At 35.8% G+C, this 21,601-nt stretch overlaps 2 protein-coding genes across 2 annotated transcripts in view, besides 2 other annotated features; both read left to right on the top strand.

The window, feature by feature from the left end:
* Window positions 1–8,789: part of a mobile genetic element that runs on past the window's edge.
* Window positions 8,790–16,426: a mobile genetic element.
* Window positions 16,427–18,504: 2,078 nt separating this feature from the next.
* Window positions 18,505–19,505, top strand: CG43106 (uncharacterized protein). The gene is made up of 3 exons (NM_001259589.2): window positions 18,505–18,691; window positions 18,744–19,068; window positions 19,121–19,505. The coding sequence occupies exons 1-3, from the start codon at window positions 18,591–18,593 to the stop codon at window positions 19,469–19,471; spliced, it is 777 nt and encodes a 258-aa protein (NP_001246518.1). The 5' UTR covers window positions 18,505–18,590; the 3' UTR covers window positions 19,472–19,505.
* Window positions 18,505–21,601, top strand: part of lov (jim lovell) — a 53,848-nt gene continuing 50,751 nt past the window's right edge. Inside the window, exons 1-2 of the mRNA NM_001299947.1 lie at window positions 18,505–18,691; window positions 18,744–19,068. The gene's annotated coding sequence lies outside the window, so the exon portion shown is untranslated. The remainder of the gene's footprint in view (window positions 18,692–18,743; window positions 19,069–21,601) is intronic.

Genomic DNA, 21,601 nt, shown 5'->3' with positions numbered 1-21,601 from the left:
ACCTTAAACAACCAACTACTTTTCTTTTCTAACTCTACCCAGTAACTTTTAGAGTCGACTACTGTTTTATAGATGCAGTTCGCCGCTTTATCTGGCTTTAGAGGCTGAATCTCACATGCATTATCATTCGCTGAATTCCAGGGCCAACTTCCTTTGCATATTCTCTTATTTAGTTGCCATTTCTGACATTGATTTAATGTGGCTTCCGTCATTATGTGATAGGAATCTATCTCAAAATTATAAATTAAATATTCGGACGTTGTATACACCTCCTTAAGTTCCGTACCTGACCGTTTTCCTGGAATTACTAGGTTCTCCGAAAGACTCTGCTGAATTTTGGCAATTTCTTTTTTAAGCTGATTTGGCCTGAGAATATTTGTATTTAGCCTACCGTGATTAATATCAATCAACAGGCTTATAATGCCTGCTTGAATTTTTTCGCCTTCTTCAATCAATGAGTGTAGCTGTTTCGTAATCATAAAGAATTTTATTGATTCCTTATAAACATAATAATTTTCTTTAAGAACTTCTGTCATGTTCTCAATTCTTATTTGCATACTTCTAAAATTGGAGTTAACATCTTCTGTTGTTCTCTTTAATAGATTAGAAGTTGAATCAACCACAGATGTTTGTTTTTGAATTAGTTTATCAAGGTTGTTCTGGTTATCTAACAAATTCTTCATATTTTCTTCTAATTGCTCTCTATCATCTTCATCCATTATACCAAATAAAATATGATACAAGGAACCCATAAATTCGAAAGGAGCACGCTTGCTTCTAGATCTAGACTGTATCATAAACAATTTATTGTTTTCTTCAAGTTCCGATAACTGACTTTGCATATTATCTAAGACTAGACTACATTGCTCTTCAAAGCTATGAAGTCTTTCGCAAACTTTCCTCATACTTTGTATAAGCGCATTACCCTTTGTTAACATTTTAAAATATGGATCCATTTTATAATAGATAACCAAATTCCAAGAAGTACTCACAATCTCAACATCTCCTAGCGGGTCTAGATATATTGCTGAGGTTTTATTTATTTTGTCTATAGAATATCTTGGTGCTATATCTTTAGGTAATGCGCTAGAAACTTGACAACTTAACACAAACAACAACATTGCCATAATGATTCCGATCTTGGACATTCCCGATGTCGCTCTAGTTCGTCTTTTTGGCTCTTGGTCAGCCTCATTTTTGTCAACAGACTTTATTCCTTCCAAGGGACAAATTTTAGTAATGGGTCTAGTGATATATCCTTCCTGCATCTTTACTTTAGCCACTCGGACCTTATCATCATTCCCCTTATGCACCTTTTCCACCTTTCCTAAAGGCCATCTTGCAGGATGACAATTCTCATCCTTTAATAAAACTATTTGCCCTTCTTCTATATTAGGAATTTCCTTTTTCCATTTATTCCTTTGCTGGAGCGTATGCAAATATTCACTTTTCCACTTAACCCAGAAATCTTTCTTCATTTTTTGGATAAGTCTCCACCTATCCAAATTTCCGATTTTTTCATCTTCCATTGGTTCGACTATTTCTAAAGGTGGTCTTCCAATTAAAAAATGACCTGGTGTTAAAACTTCTTGTTGGTCCTTCTCACTAACTATAGTGTATAATGGCCTTGAATTTAAGCATGCTTCTATTTGACATAAAAGAGTTGACATTTCTTCGTAAGTCAAAATAGTGTCGCCGATTATACGCTTTAAATGGTATTTCATTGACTTAACTCCAGCTTCCCAAATACCTCCGAAGTGAGGTCCTGCCGGGGGAATAAAATGCCAATCAATCCTGTCCTTTTCAAGCTGCGCTGCAATCGTTATATTTTCTTGTATTGCATTAAATAACTCTTGATCTAATTTTCTTGCAGCTCCTACAAAATTTGTTCCGTTGTCTGAATAGATATTGGAACATTTTCCCCGTCTAGCAATAAATCTTCTGAGTGCTGCTAAAAATGCGTCTGAAGTTAGATCGCTTACCATTTCTAAGTGTATGGCTTTGGTGGCCATGCAAACGAATACAGCAACGTATCCTTTAAATGTTTTTTGGCCACGATTTTTTGAACATTTAACATAATAAGGACCTGCGTAATCTATTCCAGTATTAAGAAACGGGAATGTCATCGTCACTCTATATTTTGGCAAGTTACCCATTATTTGCTGAGCTGTATTTTGTTTATACCTTGCACACGTTACACATTCTCTTAAATACTTTTTCAACGAATTTTTCAACCCGAAAATCCAATACTTTCTTTGGATATAGTTTCGCATTAGGTTTATCCCTCCATGCAATGTTTCCTTATGAGCATTTTTTATTAATAAGCTTGTTAGGTGGCATTTTTCTAAAATGATTGGATGTTTAACATTAAATTCTGCATTGGAATTTTGCAATCTTCCTCCAACTCTTAGAACCCCATCCTTGTCCAAAAATGGATTCAATGACAATATTTTATTATTTGTCTTGATTTCCTTTTTGATTTTAAGGCACTTTATCTCTTGCCTAAACTGGTATTCTTGTTGTTTCTTAATAACAACTGTTTCCGCTATTCTTATCTCCTTTACTGAAATAATTGATGAATAGGCTTTATTTCTTGTTTTCATCTGCACGAATCTATTTATGTATGCTATTATACGTATAAGTTTTTCTATACTGGAATACCTTTCTATTAATTCGTAAATAGGATCATCTATTTTGTCATTTAATACCGTATTTATTAAGACAGGTTCTTCTACAGACTGCTGCCGAGGCCAAAGTTCTTTTGGGTCTGCTAGCCATTTCGGACCTTTCCACCAAAAATCACAGTTGATCAACTGGTTAGAATCCACTCCCCTGGATGCTAAATCTGCTGGATTATCCTCTGACTTAACATGATTCCATTCAGTATTTTTTAATTTCCGAATGTCATCCGTTCTTCTTTTTATAAATTTGATCTTACTTTGACCACTGTTAATCCATGCTAAGGTAATCGTGGAATCACTCCAAGCATAGATCTCCATTATATTGTCAATTGATCCTTTTAGTCTTTGGATTAATTCACTAAGCAGGTGAGCTGCACACAGCTCGAGTTTGGGAATTGTCTTCCTATTTTTTATAGGGTTGACTCTACTTTTGCTAGCTATTATATTAACATGAGGTCCTACTTTAGCATAGACTACTGCAGCATATGCTTTTTCGGAGGCGTCCGCAAATCCGTGAATCTGAATGACTGAAGAACTGTTTGAATTAATCCACCTTGGGATTCGAATATTCTCTAACAATAATAAATTTTCTTTATATTTTTCCCAATAATTTTTATCTTCTATGGATAATTCCTGATCCCATTCACTTTTATTTATCCAAAGTTTTTGAATAAAAAGTTTTCCTGAAACCGTGACTGGTGCCAACCATCCTAACGGATCAAATATTTTTGCTAGCGTTGATAACACAACGCGCTTATTTATATTTTTTGATTCATCATTACAATTTACGCTGAACTTAAATAAATCCTTTTGAGGTTCCCATTTTAGTCCTAAAGTTTTAACACATTCATTTTCGATAATATTGAGAACCTTATTGTCCCCTGTGTCCTCCACAGTGGTTAATATTTTGGAATTGTTGGAAATCCATTTCCTTAAGTTGAATCCAACTTTCTGCAATTCATGGGGAATTAATGTTATTAATTTATTAGCTTCTTCTACCGAATCAGCTCCAGTCATTAGGTCATCCATATAGAAATCATTCCTAATTATTGCACTAATAACTTGGTTTTTACATTTATCTGCAATATCTACCAGAACCCTGGTAGCCAAATATGGTGCAGATGCAGTTCCGTAAGTGACTGTGGTTAATTTATATGTTTTAATTTTTTCTTTTGGAGAATTTCTCCATAAAATATATTGATATTTTTGATCATTATTATCTATTTTAATTTGTCGGTACATCTTTTCAATGTCTGCCGAAACAACAAATTCCCATTTTCTCCATTTAATAATAATGTCAAAAATATCTTTTTGAACTCGTGGCCCAACCCACATTATGTCGTTCAAACTTTTGTTATTCGTAGTTTTTGCTGAAGCATCAAAAACTACTCTCAATTTGGTCGTAAGGCTTGAATCTCTAATCACTGCCTGGTGCGGTAAAAAATATTTGCCTTCATCATTCACTTCAATCATGTGTCCTAAATCCATGTATTCATTCATGAATTTAGTGTAGTCAACCTTAAGTTTTTCATTTCTTTTTAGTTTTTTCTCCAGATTCATGTAACGAGCTATCGCTTGTTTCTTTGAATCTCCTAAGGTGACATCCTCCTTGAATGGAATTGACACAATGTATCGCCCATCTGAATCTTTTTTTGTCGTTTTGATAAATTTATTTTCACAGATTTCAGACTCGATATCATCTTTTTCTTCTTCTTCCACTTCCCAGTAGCGATCTAACTCTTTTATTTCTATTGTTGTGGCTACAATGGTTTCTTTTCCTTTGGATTTTTTACATCCAGAAACTATCCACCCGAAATCAGTTTTTTGCCCAAGGAGACCGTCTATTTTTATAACTCCATTTTGCAGAATGTGAGTATATACGTCTGCTCCAATGATTAAATCAATGCGACCCGGTTTATTAAAATCGGGGTCGGCTAATTTAAAGTTCTTCCATTTTTTCTGATCAACATTAATCGTGTTGACTGGAAGTGCCTTCATAAGTTTTGGGAGAATAATTGCTTCAATTTCTAAATTTTTCGGAGAATTTCTTATCGAAATAACCGCTTTGTGCTTGGAGATGCACGTTCCTGTGGAAGATACTCCACTTATTTCAGTATGAGACCGAAATTTTTTCAATTTTAGAATCTGTGCAGACTCTTCTGAAATAATTGTGCTTTGAGAGCCACTATCAATCAATGCTCTTAATTGTTCAAAGCCTCCATACCTCGACTTTACTTGAATCAAGGCCGTGGCCAACAAGGCTTGACCTGTTGTTCTACACGTATTCACTTTTTCTGGATTATGACCTGCAAAGTGAAGTAACGTGTGGTGAGGTTTACGACAAGTCGAACAAAGCTGCTCGCTTATACATTTTTTACCAAACGGATGCCTCAGACATCTTAGGCAAATCCCATTTTTTCTTACCCAGTCAGACCGTTCTGCTGGATTCATTATTTTAAATTTATGGCATTGAATTAAATAATGCCCTGGTAGTTTGCAATATGCACAATTGTCACTATAATTTTTATTCTTGTTATTATTAATCATTTTCTTTACAGGTTTTACTTCCTGTGAGAATGATGATATAGAATTGAGCCTTTGCTCTAAAAAGTCCATGACATCAGAAAGTGCCTGTATTTCTTTTGTCTTTTTAACATGGCTTTCATATAAATTGAGTGATTCTTTATTGAATTTCCGAAGAATTATGTGAGCGAAAATTGCATCCACATCTTCTGGTAATTGTGCCTTTAATTTTATAATATAAATTGACTCGTTAATCGTGTCAATAAATGTCTTTATTTGCTTATTGGATTCTAAATTTAAATTTGGCATATCCATAAGCCTATTCATATGATCTGAGAATATGTTTCTTTTATTCTCATATCGCTTGGTCAAAAACTCCCAAGTGGCTTCATAATTTTCTCCAGAGCCGAGCAGTAAATGAGTAACCACATTTCTGGCTTCTCCTTTTAATGCTGACTTTAGATAATTAAATTTGAGAGAAGGACTGAGATCCTCTCTCACATGTATGAGCTCTGTAAAGAGTTCATTAAAAAGATCCCATTCTTTGGAATCACCAAAGAAGGTGGGAATCTGTATTTTAGGCAGGGTTGGTAACTCCTCCGCCTTAACAACCGTCGACATTTCAGCTTTATTTATTGTGCCACTGAGTCGACTATTAATGGCTGTAAGAATATTTTGTTTGTCAAATTCAAGTTCGCTAATTTCTTCTTCGAATAGCGAACTCTCAAAATGACTATTCACCTGTTCAATCAGGTTATCTATTTTATGCCATAAAAATTCAATTTTATTTTTCCTTATTTTAAGGAAATCTGGACTACTGTCTATTAGTTTAGACGTATCTTCTAGATATACTCGAAATTGGCCAACATTATTACGAAATGCCTGCTCTACTTTTAAAGCGTTGTTTTGTGCTATACCCTCTTTTTCAGGGTGACCACGCATTTCAAGGTTTAATGTAGGGGGAGGGTTTGATTTAGGGACAGTGTTTGATTTAGGGAAAGTGTTTTCTACCGACTCGCCCTTAATTTTTTCATTTTTATTTTTAATTTTTTCTAACACCATCATTATTAAATCATACTGCTTCGCGTTAAAATATTCATGATCGACAACGCCGATCTTTAACAAATTGCTATGATTAGCAATGAAACATTTTTGAAGCTCATTTAATTTTAGAATTTCTACATCTGTTAATGTTGGTTTTACTTCCAACTTTCTAATTTCCAAAATAATTTCGGACTGCTTCTTAAGGAATTGAATAGTCTTTTCTGACATCATTTTGAAAATTTTTTGTAATTTCTTAATATATATAGTACGTGTATATGTATTTTATATGTATTTATATATATATGTGTGTTTGGATAAACAGAAAATTCTTGTTTTGACTTAGCTGATGTCGTTGTTGTTGCTGCTGCTGTTGCTGCTGTTGTTGCTGCTGTTGCTACTGCTGTTGCTGCTTCTGCTGCTGCTGTTGTTGCTGCTTCTGCTGCTGGTAGAGGCTCCTTTGAATTTGACTTCCTTCTCTTCTTTAAGGCTCCGTCGATGTTTAAAGATGATTTTTTTTTTTTTGGCACGTTTTATTATTTTTGTAGTCCAGTCAGATTTTTTGTTTTTTAGCCATTTATTTCGGCATTTATGCTCTTTTGGCATATACACTGCACTCTATTTATGAGCTGATTTAATGCTATTAGAGCATTTATAAGGCACTGTTTTCAGGCACTTTTTATTTAATTTATGCTCTTATGGCATATACACTGCACTCTATTTATGAGCTGATTTAATGCTATTAGAGCATTTATAAGGCACTTTTGTTATGCACTTTTTAATTTCACAATTGCTGATGTATGGCCTCAAGCACGCCTTACCACAATTTATAATGGTACACAAAGCAACCTTTAGCTATAGACTATAAGGTGCTTGTTTTAAAACATAAAAGATTCTTTTGTATCTTTTTGCTTTTTATATTTATACTCTGTTCCTTACCTTTGGTAGGGGGAAACAAGAGTCACTTATTTTTGCTACCTTTAGCTGTAAGATGCTTAAAGGAGCTGGCCTTTCTCTGAGTTCCTTACCTTTGGTAGGGGGAAACTGCAGAGTCGATTAAAGGCTCGATTGACCAAATGTAAAATCCCAATTTTACTTCCAACTTTCTAATTTCCAAAATAATTTCGGACTGCTTCTTAAGGAATTGAATAGTCTTTTCTGACATCATTTTGAAAATTTTTTGTAATTTCTTAATATATATAGTACGTGTATATGTATTTTATATGTATTTATATATATATGTGTGTTTGGATAAACAGAAAATTCTTGTTTTGACTTAGCTGATGTCGTTGTTGTTGCTGCTGCTGTTGTTGCTGTTGTTGCTGCTGTTGCTACTGCTGTTGCTGCTTCTGCTGCTGCTGTTGTTGCTGCTTCTGCTGCTGGTAGAGGCTCCTTTGAATTTGACTTCCTTCTCTTCTTTAAGGCTCCGTCGATGTTTAAAGATGATTTTTTTTTTTTTTTTTTTTGGCACGTTTTATTATTTTTGTAGTCCAGTCAGATTTTTTGTTTTTTAGCCATTTATTTCGGCATTTATGCTCTTTTGGCATATACACTGCACTCTATTTATGAGCTGATTTAATGCTATTAGAGCATTTATAAGGCACTGTTTTCAGGCACTTTTTATTTAATTTATGCTCTTATGGCATATACACTGCACTCTATTTATGAGCTGATTTAATGCTATTAGAGCATTTATAAGGCACTGTTTTCAGGCACTTTTTATTTAATTTATGCTCTTATGGCATATACACTGCACTCTATTTATGAGCTGATTTAATGCTATTAGAGCATTTATAAGGCACTTTTGTTATGCACTTTTTAATTCCACAATTGCTGATGTATGGCCTCAAGCACGCCTTACCACAATTTATAATGGTACACAAAGCAACCTTTAGCTATAGACTATAAGGTGCTTGTTTTAAAACATAAAAGATTCTTTTGTATCTTTTGCTTTTTATATTTATACTCTGTTCCTTACCTTTGGTAGGGGGAAACAAGAGTTACTTATTTTTGCTACCTTTAGCTGTAAGATGCTTAAAGGAGCTGGCCTTTCTCTGAGTTCCTTACCTTTGGTAGGGGGAAACTGCAGAGTCGATTAAAGGCTCGATTGACCAAATGTAAAATCCCAAATGAGAAGACTTTACTCGTTGAGTTTTTGTAAGAAACTAATTTTATTTGTAGATATCTTCGGTTTAAATAGGTGACATGAGAATCGCATCTTAGAGTAAATGGCCTACGCAGAGGCCTACGTAAATAGTCCCCGCCTTATCGAGGTCCCACGCTCGGGCACATCTGCCTATCTTGAGCGGCGAGGACCTTATCTGTGGTCTCCCACTAAGGGACTATTTTAGGAGGCGGGGAACGATCTCAAGTGACTGACTCATGTAGTGTGCACTTAAATTACATGTTTTTGAGCAATGCACCCATGTCGCCTTAGATAACAAAATCCTAAATATAATTTATCGCTCTCGATTCATTTACATAAGATATGAACGGAGCCCAAAATTGTAAGTCTTTAAATATATTCGTGTTCATGTGTGAACATTCTGCCAAAGGGCCAGCAAAGCTGAGATGTACATTAGTATATTAGTTGCATTTATAACAGTAGTGGACTGTATTTATTTGATATATGTTCATTTATTTTGCAACTAAGATTTCAATGGGCCTAGTTTTTCTGGCTTTTAATTTTATTGGATTACAATTATGGTTTATATTATTTTTAATTCAACAATTTGTACTCAATTAACTTATTTTAAACATTTCGCTTTTTCTATGTAGAAGTACATTTTCTCTTAAACAACGATATAGTGGACTGTATATATATTTTTTGTTATATAATTTTATTTTTTATTTACTATTGATATTTATAGTACTGGCAACGGACCTGCAAAGGTTATTGCTTGCATTCTTTGTTGCACAGCACATTTCCGTATGAAATATATTATTAATACTACCATTATTATTAAAGCAATAATTAATCCATCATGTCCGGAAATATGATGGAAATCTAAATCTTTCAATTTTTGATGGTTCTATTTAATAAATTTAATTTCATTATTCAATCGTTCAAATTCCTCAGTATGATTTAATATTGATAGTTTCAGCGGATCCCAAATAATCTTCGGCACTTCACTAACTTCTCCTATATAAGGTGTTGATAATAATTCTTCACTTTCGGACTGAATGTTATGGTATTCGAAAGGAGCACGCTTGCTTCTAGATCTAGACTGCATCATAAACAATTTATTGTTTTCTTCAAGTTCCGATAACTGACTTTGCATATTATCTAAGACTAGACTACATTGCTCTTCAAAGCTATGAAGTCTTTCGCAAACTTTCCTCATACTTTGTATAAGCGCATTACCCTTTGTTAGCATTTTAAAATATGGATCCATTTTATAATAGATAACCAAATTCCAAGAAGTACTCACCATCTCAACATCTCCTAGCGGGTCTAGATATATTGCTGAGGTTTTATTTATTTTGTCTATAGAATATCTTGGTGCTATATCTTTAGGTAATGCGCTAGAAACTTGACAACTTAACACAAACAACAACATTGCCATGATGATTCCGATCTTGGACATTCCCGATGTCGCTCTAGTTCGTCTTTTTGGCTCTTGGTCAGCCTCATTTTTGTCAACAGACTTTATTCCTTCCAAGGGACAAATTTTAGTAATGGGTCTAGTGATATATCCTTCCTGCATCTTTACTTTAGCCACTCGGACCTTATCATCATTCCCCTTATGCACCTTTTCCACCTTTCCTAAAGGCCATCTTGCAGGATGACAATTCTCATCCTTTAATAAAACTATTTGCCCTTCTTCTATATTAGGAATTTCCTTTTTCCATTTATTCCTTTGCTGGAGCGTATGCAAATATTCACTTTTCCACTTAACCCAGAAATCTTTCTTCATTTTTTGGATAAGTCTCCACCTATCCAAATTTCCGATTTTTTCATCTTCCATTGGTTCGACTATTTCTAAAGGTGGTCTTCCAATTAAAAAATGACCTGGTGTTAAAACTTCTTGTTGGTCCTTCTCACTAACTATAGTGTATAATGGCCTTGAATTTAAGCATGCTTCTATTTGACATAAAAGAGTTGACATTTCTTCATAAGTCAAAATAGTGTCGCCGATTATACGCTTTAAATGGTATTTCATTGACTTAACTCCAGCTTCCCAAATACCTCCGAAGTGAGGTCCTGCCGGGGGAATAAAATGCCAATCAATCCTGTCCTTTTCAAGCTGCGCTGCAATCGTTATATTTTCTTGTATTGCATTAAATAACTCTTGATCTAATTTTCTTGCAGCTCCTACAAAATTTGTTCCGTTGTCTGAATAGATATTGGAACATTTTCCCCGTCTAGCAATAAATCTTCTGAGTGCTGCTAAAAATGCGTCTGAAGTTAGATCGCTTACCATTTCTAAGTGTATGGCTTTGGTGGCCATGCAAACGAATACAGCAACGTATCCTTTAAATGTTTTTTGGCCACGATTTTTTGAACATTTAACATAATAAGGACCTGCGTAATCTATTCCAGTATTAAGAAACGGGAATGTCATCGTCACTCTATATTTTGGCAAGTTACCCATTATTTGCTGAGCTGTATTTTGTTTATACCTTGCACACGTTACACATTCTCTTAAATACTTTTTCAACGAATTTTTCAACCCGAAAATCCAATACTTTCTTTGGATATAGTTTCGCATTAGGTTTATCCCTCCATGCAATGTTTCCTTATGAGCATTTTTTATTAATAAGCTTGTTAGGTGGCATTTTTCTAAAATGATTGGATGTTTAACATTAAATTCTGCATTGGAATTTTGCAATCTTCCTCCAACTCTTAGAACCCCATCCTTGTCCAAAAATGGATTCAATGACAATATTTTATTATTTGTCTTGATTTCCTTTTTGATTTTAAGGCACTTTATCTCTTGCCTAAACTGGTATTCTTGTTGTTTCTTAATAACAACTGTTTCCGCTATTCTTATCTCCTTTACTGAAATAATTGATGAATAGGCTTTATTTCTTGTTTTCATCTGCACGAATCTATTTATGTATGCTATTATACGTATAAGTTTTTCTATACTGGAATACCTTTCTATTAATTCGTAAATAGGATCATCTATTTTGTCATTTAATACCGTATTTATTAAGACAGGTTCTTCTACAGACTGCTGCCGAGGCCAAAGTTCTTTTGGGTCTGCTAGCCATTTCGGACCTTTCCACCAAAAATCACAGTTGATCAACTGGTTAGAATCCACTCCCCTGGATGCTAAATCTGCTGGATTATCCTCTGACTTAACATGATTCCATTCAGTATTTTTTAATTTCCGAATGTCATCCGTTCTTCTTTTTATAAATTTGATCTTACTTTGACCACTGTTAATCCATGCTAAGGTAATCGTGGAATCACTCCAAGCATAGATCTCCATTATATTGTCAATTGATCCTTTTAGTCTTTGGATTAATTCACTAAGCAGGTGAGCTGCACACAGCTCGAGTTTGGGAATTGTCTTCCTATTTTTTATAGGGTTGACTCTACTTTTGCTAGCTATTATATTAACATGAGGTCCTACTTTAGCATAGACTACTGCAGCATATGCTTTTTCGGAGGCGTCCGCAAATCCGTGAATCTGAATGACTGAAGAACTGTTTGAATTAATCCACCTTGGGATTCGAATATTCTCTAACAATAATAAATTTTCTTTATATTTTTCCCAATTATCTTCTATGGATAATTCCTGATCCCATTCACTTTTATTTATCCAAAGTTTTTGAATAAAAAGTTTTCCTGAAACCGTGACTGGTGCCAACCATCCTAACGGATCAAATATTTTTGCTAGCGTTGATAACACAACGCGCTTATTTATATTTTTTGATTCATCATTACAATTTACGCTGAACTTAAATAAATCCTTTTGAGGTTCCCATTTTAGTCCTAAAGTTTTAACACATTCATTTTCGATAATATTGAGAACCTTATTGTCCCCTGTGTCCTCCACAGTGGTTAATATTTTGGAATTGTTGGAAATCCATTTCCTTAAGTTGAATCCAACTTTCTGCAATTCATGGGGAATTAATGTTATTAATTTATTAGCTTCTTCTACCGAATCAGCTCCAGTCATTAGGTCATCCATATAGAAATCATTCCTAATTATTGCACTAATAACTTGGTTTTTACATTTATCTGCAATATCTACCAGAACCCTGGTAGCCAAATATGGTGCAGATGCAGTTCCGTAAGTGACTGTGGTTAATTTATATGTTTTAATTTTTTCTTTTGGAGAATTTCTCCATAAAATATATTGATATTTTTGATCATTATTATCTATTTTAATTTGTCGGTACATCTTTTCAATGTCTGCCGAAACAACAAATTCCCATTTTCTCCATTTAATAATAATGTCAAAAATATCTTTTTGAACTCGTGGCCCAACCCACATTATGTCGTTCAAACTTTTGTTATTCGTAGTTTTTGCTGAAGCATCAAAAACTACTCTCAATTTGGTCGTAAGGCTTGAATCTCTAATCACTGCCTGGTGCGGTAAAAAATATTTGCCTTCATCACTCACTTCAATCATGTGTCCTAAATCCATGTATTCATTCATGAATTTAGTGTAGTCAACCTTAAGTTTTTCATTTCTTTTTAGTTTTTTCTCCAGATTCATGTAACGAGCTATCGCTTGTTTCTTTGAATCTCCTAAGGTGACATCCTCCTTGAATGGAATTGACACAATGTATCGCCCATCTGAATCTTTTTTTGTCGTTTTGATAAATTTATTTTCACAGATTTCAGACTCGATATCATCTTTTTCTTCTTCTTCCACTTCCCAGTAGCGATCTAACTCTTTTATTTCTATTGTTGTGGCTACAATGGTTTCTTTTCCTTTGGATTTTTTACATCCAGAAACTATCCACCCGAAATCAGTTTTTTGCCCAAGGAGACCGTCTATTTTTATAACTCCATTTTGCAGAATGTGAGTATATACGTCTGCTCCAATGATTAAATCAATGCGACCCGGTTTATTAAAATCGGGGTCGGCTAATTTAAAGTTCTTCCATTTTTTCTGATCAACATTAATCGTGTTGACTGGAAGTGCCTTCATAAGTTTTGGGAGAATAATTGCTTCAATTTCTAAATTTTTCGGAGAATTTCTTATCGAAATAACCGCTTTGTGCTTGGAGATGCACGTTCCTGTGGAAGATACTCCACTTATTTCAGTATGAGACCGAAATTTTTTCAATTTTAGAATCTGTGCAGACTCTTCTGAAATAATTGTGCTTTGAGAGCCACTATCAATCAATGCTCTTAATTGTTCAAGGCCTCCATACCTCGACTTTACTTGAATCAAGGCCGTGGCCAACAAGGCTTGACCTGTTGTTCTACACGTATTCACTTTTTCTGGATTATGACCTGCAAAGTGAAGTAACGTGTGGTGAGGTTTACGACAAGTCGAACAAAGCTGCTCGCTTATACATTTTTTACCAAACGGATGCCTCAGACATCTTAGGCAAATCCCATTTTTTCTTACCCAGTCAGACCGTTCTGCTGGATTCATTATTTTAAATTTATGGCATTGAATTAAATAATGCCCTGGTAGTTTGCAATATGCACAATTGTCACTATAATTTTTATTCTTGTTATTATTAATCATTTTCTTTACAGGTTTTACTTCCTGTGAGAATGATGATATAGAATTGAGCCTTTGCTCTAAAAAGTCCATGACATCAGAAAGTGCCTGTATTTCTTTTGTCTTTTTAACATGGCTTTCATATAAATTGAGTGATTCTTTATTGAATTTCCGAAGAATTATGTGAGCGAAAATTGCATCCACATCTTCTGGTAATTGTGCCTTTAATTTTATAATATAAATTGACTCGTTAATCGTGTCAATAAATGTCTTTATTTGCTTATTGGATTCTAAATTTAAATTTGGCATATCCATAAGCCTATTCATATGATCTGAGAATATGTTTCTTTTATTCTCATATCGCTTGGTCAAAAACTCCCAAGTGGCTTCATAATTTTCTCCAGAGCCGAGCAGTAAATGAGTAACCACATTTCTGGCTTCTCCTTTTAATGCTGACTTTAGATAATTAAATTTGAGAGAAGGACTGAGATCCTCTCTCACATGTATGAGCTCTGTAAAGAGTTCATTAAAAAGATCCCATTCTTTGGAATCACCAAAGAAGGTGGGAATCTGTATTTTAGGCAGGGTTGGTAACTCCTCCGCCTTAACAACCGTCGACATTTCAGCTTTATTTATTGTGCCACTGAGTCGACTATTAATGGCTGTAAGAATATTTTGTTTGTCAAATTCAAGTTCGCTAATTTCTTCTTCGAATAGCGAACTCTCAAAATGACTATTCACCTGTTCAATCAGGTTATCTATTTTATGCCATAAAAATTCAATTTTATTTTTCCTTATTTTAAGGAAATCTGGACTACTGTCTATTAGTTTAGACGTATCTTCTAGATATACTCGAAATTGGCCAACATTATTACGAAATGCCTGCTCTACTTTTAAAGCGTTGTTTTGTGCTATACCCTCTTTTTCAGGGTGACCACGCATTTCAAGGTTTAATGTAGGGGGAGGGTTTGATTTAGGGACAGTGTTTGATTTAGGGAAAGTGTTTTCTACCGACTCGCCCTTAATTTTTTCATTTTTATTTTTAATTTTTTCTAACACCATCATTATTAAATCATACTGCTTCGCGTTAAAATATTCATGATCGACAACGCCGATCTTTAACAAATTGCTATGATTAGCAATGAAACATTTTTGAAGCTCATTTAATTTTAGAATTTCTACATCTGTTAATGTTGGTTTTACTTCCAACTTTCTAATTTCCAAAATAATTTCGGACTGCTTCTTAAGGAATTGAATAGTCTTTTCTGACATCATTTTGAAAATTTTTTGTAATTTCTTAATATATATAGTACGTGTATATGTATTTTATATGTATTTATATATATATGTGTGTTTGGATAAACAGAAAATTCTTGTTTTGACTTAGCTGATGTCGTTGTTGTTGCTGCTGCTGTTGTTGCTGTTGTTGCTGCTGTTGCTACTGCTGTTGCTGCTTCTGCTGCTGCTGTTGTTGCTGCTTCTGCTGCTGGTAGAGGCTCCTTTGAATTTGACTTCCTTCTCTTCTTTAAGGCTCCGTCGATGTTTAAAGATGATTTTTTTTTTTTTGGCACGTTTTATTATTTTTGTAGTCCAGTCAGATTTTTTGTTTTTTAGCCATTTATTTCGGCATTTATGCTCTTTTGGCATATACACTGCACTCTATTTATGAGCTGATTTAATGCTATTAGAGCATTTATAAGGCACTGTTTTCAGGCACTTTTTATTTAATTTATGCTCTTATGGCATATACACTGCACTCTATTTATGAGCTGATTTAATGCTATTAGAGCATTTATAAGGCACTTTTGTTATGCACTTTTTAATTTCACAATTGCTGATGTATGGCCTCAAGCACGCCTTACCACAATTTATAATGGTACACAAAGCAACCTTTAGCTATAGACTATAAGGTGCTTGTTTTAAAACATAAAAGATTCTTTTGTATCTTTTGCTTTTTATATTTATACTCTGTTCCTTACCTTTGGTAGGGGGAAACAAGAGTTACTTATTTTTGCTACCTTTAGCTGTAAGATGCTTAAAGGAGCTGGCCTTTCTCTGAGTTCCTTACCTTTGGTAGGGGGAAACTGCAGAGTCGATTAAAGGCTCGATTGACCAAATATAAGTCCCAAATAAGAAGACTTTACTCGTTGAGTTTTTGTAAGAAACTGATTTTATTTGGAAATATCTTCGGTTTAAATAGGTGACATGAGAATCGCATCTTAAAGTAAATGGCCTACGCAGAGGCCTAAGTAAATAGTCCCCGCCTTATCGAGGTCCCACGCTCGGGCACATCTGCCTATCTTGAGCGGCGAGGACCTTATCTGTGGTCTCCCACTAAGGGACTATTTTAGGAGGCGGGGAACGATCTCAAGTGACTGACTCATGTAGTGTGCACTTAAATTACATGTTTTTGAGCAATGCACCCATGTCGCCTTAGATAACAAAATCCTAAATATAATTTATCGCTCTCGATTCATTTACATAAGATATGAACGGAGCCCAAAATTGTAAGTCTTTAAATATATTCGTGTTCATGTGTGAACAATGTTCAAAGATGTTTTTCCCACTTGCATCGCCGACTTGTTTTTGAAAAAATTCTGTTGTATAGCAACGTCCCAAGCAGCGAGAGCACAAATGCTAAATGTGGCGAAAAATCAAAACTAGGCAAAGTAAAACATGCTTAGCTCTTTATTTTGACTGTGCTTTTTTGTTAAATTTTTTTATATGCAAATTTTCCTGGGATCTTATATAGGAGTAGCTTCTACAGTTTTTGGACTGTTTAACTGCGGTGCATTGGCTCTGCCCCCATGATTTATAAACTCACGGCGTGCGCGTATTTATCAAACTCTAATTAATCGGTGATAAACCGATCAAGACGCTAAATGCTGCACTACACGAAGCCGCCAAGAAACCGAAGACTTTCTGCAAACCGTCACAGGGGGATCTGCACTTTGCGCCTGAAAACCGGTTTGAAAGACCTCTTTACGAAACTTGGCTTCGATTGCATTTTTATTTCTGGTTTCAGTTTCGTAGTCCACCGATTACCATGTGATTTCCTACACCGCAACCCACCCCACCCCATCAAAATCACCCTCCACATCTCAAGCCCCTTTCGGGAGTACGAGTATTTGTTGAAGCAATTTGCTTTCTTGCATCTTGTGGCTGACCGAGGCGACTGCGATGCAATCAATATATGCTCGTGTCCAGCAAATAATAGACTTCAAACTGGCATTTTAAAAGTTTTTTTTCATAGCCAAAGTCTCGAAGTACGAAGTGCGATTGAGCCTGGAAGGAGTCCGCCAAGCGTTTTGGGTCTACAATTCATTGCTCTTACCGAGGGCAGAACACTTTTCCCCTAAATGCTCACATAGTTAAACTTATGAAAAGTTCGCTTTGTGCTGCACTAACAGGGGCCTCCAACGAGGGCCAGCTCACTATCCCTAAAGACAGCAACAACGAAGATCACTGCTCAGCAGTACAGCTAGAACATCCTGTATATGTCATAGCAATGAACTCTAATCCACTCTAGTAAATCAATTTATTAGCCACGTATGACTTATGCCTTTTTAAATAAACGCTTGCATGCGTTCTCTAGTTTAAGTTTAAGGTTGAGCGATTATAGATTGGCCATCCCTCAAGGGCGGGCTGAGTCTCAAGATACTCTTAAATAGAGGAGGCACAAGATATTTATGTTAACATGGCCTGCGTAGTAATTTGGCATTGTTGAGGTATCACGATTACGATACGACTTTAATTGTAGTAAAATACGAGCAATCGTATATGTGCTTTGCAATAGTGGCTTCGGTGCAAGCCATGATTATCTCTACTTTAAGATATGTGTGCACAAAAAATACAGTTATTTGAAAACGTTTAGCGTCAATAGTAAGAGTGTGAAATGACCTAGGCGAGTAATGCGTGCTCGTATCCGGATGAGAGTTCACTTATGGGTGCGTTTTGGTGACTTCGCAAAGCACTGCAAAAGTTAACAAACGGAGAAATATCAACAACATAGCTATATAAAACCAGTTGCCAAAAAAATGTGGTAAAAAATGCTTAGTTTATCTTGCTTAACTTTTTGTACAGCGTTTGCCTTTTCCGAGTATGCACACAAACGTTGAGGATAAATTGAAAAAGCCATTTTGCTGCCAATTTAGCAAACACTTAAACCAATTTTGCACTTCAATCCACCGACGCACACAAAAAAGGAGTGTCTCATACCTATACAGTTCCTATTCAGCTGAAGCCACACACTTGCACTTCTCGGATCCCAAGCGGATTCATGGAGCTTGCATCGACGCTGGCTTTGACGCTGTAACAAGGACGACCCAAAAGTCAGTTGCTGTGCCCCACAGGGAGGAAAGTGTAGGAAGCTTCCAAAACGTTGCCAACAAAGTGTGAAAATGTCAAGTCGTAAAGTGTCCACTGGCTGAGGGGACGCAGCGAGCGGTAGATGGGTGCAGTCTGTAAAGTGAAATGCCCTGACACCCATATCTGTTCGGGCAGTTTAAGTCAGCTTTGAGAGGAGTATCAACATTTAAAACAGGAGGACAATCGGTTATTATTGTCGCAAAGTTGATTTACAGAGAAACACAGCGTTTTGTAATATTAGAACTAACCCATTTTTACGCTCTACTCGAGAAATTAGTTAGCTTTGTATTAAAAGTCTGGTGCAATTAATGCTTTAGAATACTTTCAAATTTATCGAATAATGTCCTGTATTTGCCAATACCATGATCTCGGGGACATTGCCACCAGAGACCTAGTAGCGTTTCCTTTGCCTGCAAGTGACGACATGAGCGCTTTCAACGAGTAAGTGATAATTTAATTATCTTATCTTTTGTTACCACTGGACTTCTCTTAGGGTGAATAAAGAATCATTGGGGCATAATGCTGCTGAGATTAGATTGTCGGCCTCAAGTCTATCCGACTGCCGTGTAGAGAACTGGCTCCTTAAAAAGAAATTACGCGAATACGAAGTTACAATTGAGAACCTTGAGCAGTTGGTGACTACTATAGTTGAGAAGCAGCATCAAATTTTGAGCGAAATGTTTTCCTTACGCAAACAAAACCGAGAGCTGCAATCCGAGTGTCATCTTCAACGCGAGTATCACTCATTGGAAAGAAATGCCTTGATGAAGGAGCTGCATGACGCTCAAATCGTGTGTAGAAGTCGAAATCTGGATACGGTAAGTACAAACATAAAGAAACTAAGAGTGCATTTCTAAATGGGAAGCGCAGGCATGTCGATCAGATGAACATCAAGGTAGTGTAAGTTTGCCACCTGGGGACACGCTCCTTAAATCTGAATCCTCTTATGGTGATTTCGAAGAGGAAGACATGAGTGAATCGGACGACGGAGATCAGTGCGAAAAATGTTGGGTCGGCAATAATAAAGAGGATTTTGATGCTGGAGAAAATTACGCAGAGCCTTCAGCACTTAGTTCAGGTCAAAATTCTGGTAGGACATCACCGTCCTTATCAAGCTCAGTAACAGGGGACTCGGAATCGGCTGACGACAGATTTCTCAATAACATAAGCATTAATCAGAGCCTTACTAGTGATAGCGATCCGGAATATGCAGACAAATAATTACTACTTGATGCCTTTGAGTTTAAAGGTCTATATATTTTCTTTAATATAAAATTCAAATTATTTATAGACCAAACTTTCTACCGTGACTTTAAGTTGTCTTTCATGGCATTAAATAATCAAAACAAAAACGTGACAATCGCACAAATCAAATCAGCCATAAGTTTGACATAACGTGACGGTATCAGATTGTGTACAGACATGGCACTGCAAAGAAAAAACACGTCAATTGAGAAAAATAAGAGAATACCGACGCCCAAGTATTTGCATATTAAAACGCCAAAGGGCTGCAGAAAACCCGTTGCTAAAGTGCTCTCCTCGCCACCACACAAATATGATTGAATGGTAAGTAAATATATGTTCGCCAAAAGGGGAGTATTTAGATTACTGGCAAAAACGTGTTAAGTGTTTATCTATCGAAAAAGTTCAGGCCAAAACAGCTACCAGCCCTTTTGCAGCTTCTGGCATGACTATACATGGTTTGGGATTGGCCCCACACAAAGTTGTAAGAGAAGCGAGAATGTGTGCTTGTATTATGGGCAATTTATCAAACAGAAAGTTTTCAGCACAAATGAGTCGTGGCAAGGAAGCCGAAGGCCACCCGGGCACCCGTTTGCCAACAGGATTAATGAGTCTCGTGTGCTGCCTGTCCTATCCTACATCCTTGAAACCTGTCTCGCAGCACGTACCAATAATCTATTATGAGCCCTCTTCGAGAGGCAACTTGTGGAAGTTTTCGGGTTCTTTCCAAGATCGCTTGTCTTGGCTACGTTTTATGTGAAGATTTTTGATACTATATATGGGTGATAATATGAGACGTTATGACGTTTATCTCAGACTTGTAAGATGTTAAGCCAGAAACCACAGTTTTTCTGTTAGCATGAACAAAAGAGCATATTGCAATGCAATGTCAAAAACCTTAACTTTTCGTTGCTTGCCCTCAAGGACTTACACAAAAATAATTAATGACGAACGGCCTCGACTCAATGTAAATCGAGTCCGAAACTGTTTGCAATATCATTTATCAATTCAGAATTTTGTTTAGAAACTTGTTGCGCACAAAAAAGCTTTTCATGTACACGTGAGAAGGTACGAGGACTACCGCGGTAAAATGAATGGGATACGAGATGTGAAACCAAACAAGGCATTAAAGAAACACGCAAACATATTGAAATGCAATACCGTCTTGGCACTATAAACGCCTTGCGAATCGCATCATGATAGCTCCTGCATCAGAATCTTCTACGCCCCAAACAAGTAGCTTAAAATTGCGCGTAAGTGAGCATGGGTGCGTTTTTGAACCTTTGGTTCAGGCTACATCAAGACATATGAAACCAAAATGGTGCTAGTTGGTGGACGGTTGACTTTGTGAATATAGTTATTTTGGATAGTTATGTACAAGCGACCAACGCCGTCTTAATATTTTTATATTATGTTGTAGCAGGCTGCCTTGATCCGACGAAAATCGAATTTTCTGGATCAACGCCTACTTACTTACTCAACCGTAAAAATACATAAAACTTTTGCAAAAAAAAAAAAAAAGAAAACAAGGAAAAACCGTACTTGCGTGTTCTAAGCAATTTCAAACCAATAATCGTTGGGTGTCTTTTAAATTAAGTAACCAGAGCCATGCAAGCCAAATATGCCACATTGACATGTCTATCAATGCTGCTATGATGGCTTTGATGGGATGAGGGCAAGGACTTTTTGTTATTTTTTAATTTAACTAATCTAAAATTGGAATCATTTTATACTCAGCCCACAGGAAGTGTGGCATAACAGAAATAAAAGAAACCAATGAGTGATACATTGCGATTAATACAGGAGAGTACTATCCAATAAAGCAAGGCAGACCACATTTCATTTCTATTATACCGCGCTTTTCATATATGTATACATTTTACTTGGTTTAACACAAAAACCTGGCTGACAACTTTCTCAAAAATTTCTGGGTAGAGTTCAAAGGGGGTAAAATTTACTTCATACACCTTAATACATTCACCAGTTCATTTTATAGGGTTTCTCATGCATATTCAGAAAAGTATTTGTTTGAACAAATGTGTGTATGTACATTTGATTTTCTGGAGGCGAACCCCTTTGGCGTAACTCGAAGACCATAATATTGTATTA

Source organism: Drosophila melanogaster, chromosome 2R (assembly GCF_000001215.4).
Source record: "Drosophila melanogaster chromosome 2R".
Taxonomy (NCBI): domain Eukaryota; kingdom Metazoa; phylum Arthropoda; class Insecta; order Diptera; family Drosophilidae; genus Drosophila; species Drosophila melanogaster.
This window is presented reverse-complemented; position numbering and strand designations above follow the sequence as displayed.

Bases quoted from the DNA above. Each gene is read 5' to 3' on its own strand.
- CG43106 (NM_001259589.2), top strand. From the start codon at position 18,591: ATGTCCTGTATTTGCCAATACCATGATCTCGGGGACATTGCCACCAGA. The intron at 18,692-18,743 runs GTAAGTGATAAT...GACTTCTCTTAG, and splicing joins GACATGAGCGCTTTCAACGA to GGTGAATAAAGAATCATTGG. The intron at 19,069-19,120 runs GTAAGTACAAAC...TGGGAAGCGCAG, and splicing joins GAAGTCGAAATCTGGATACG to GCATGTCGATCAGATGAACA.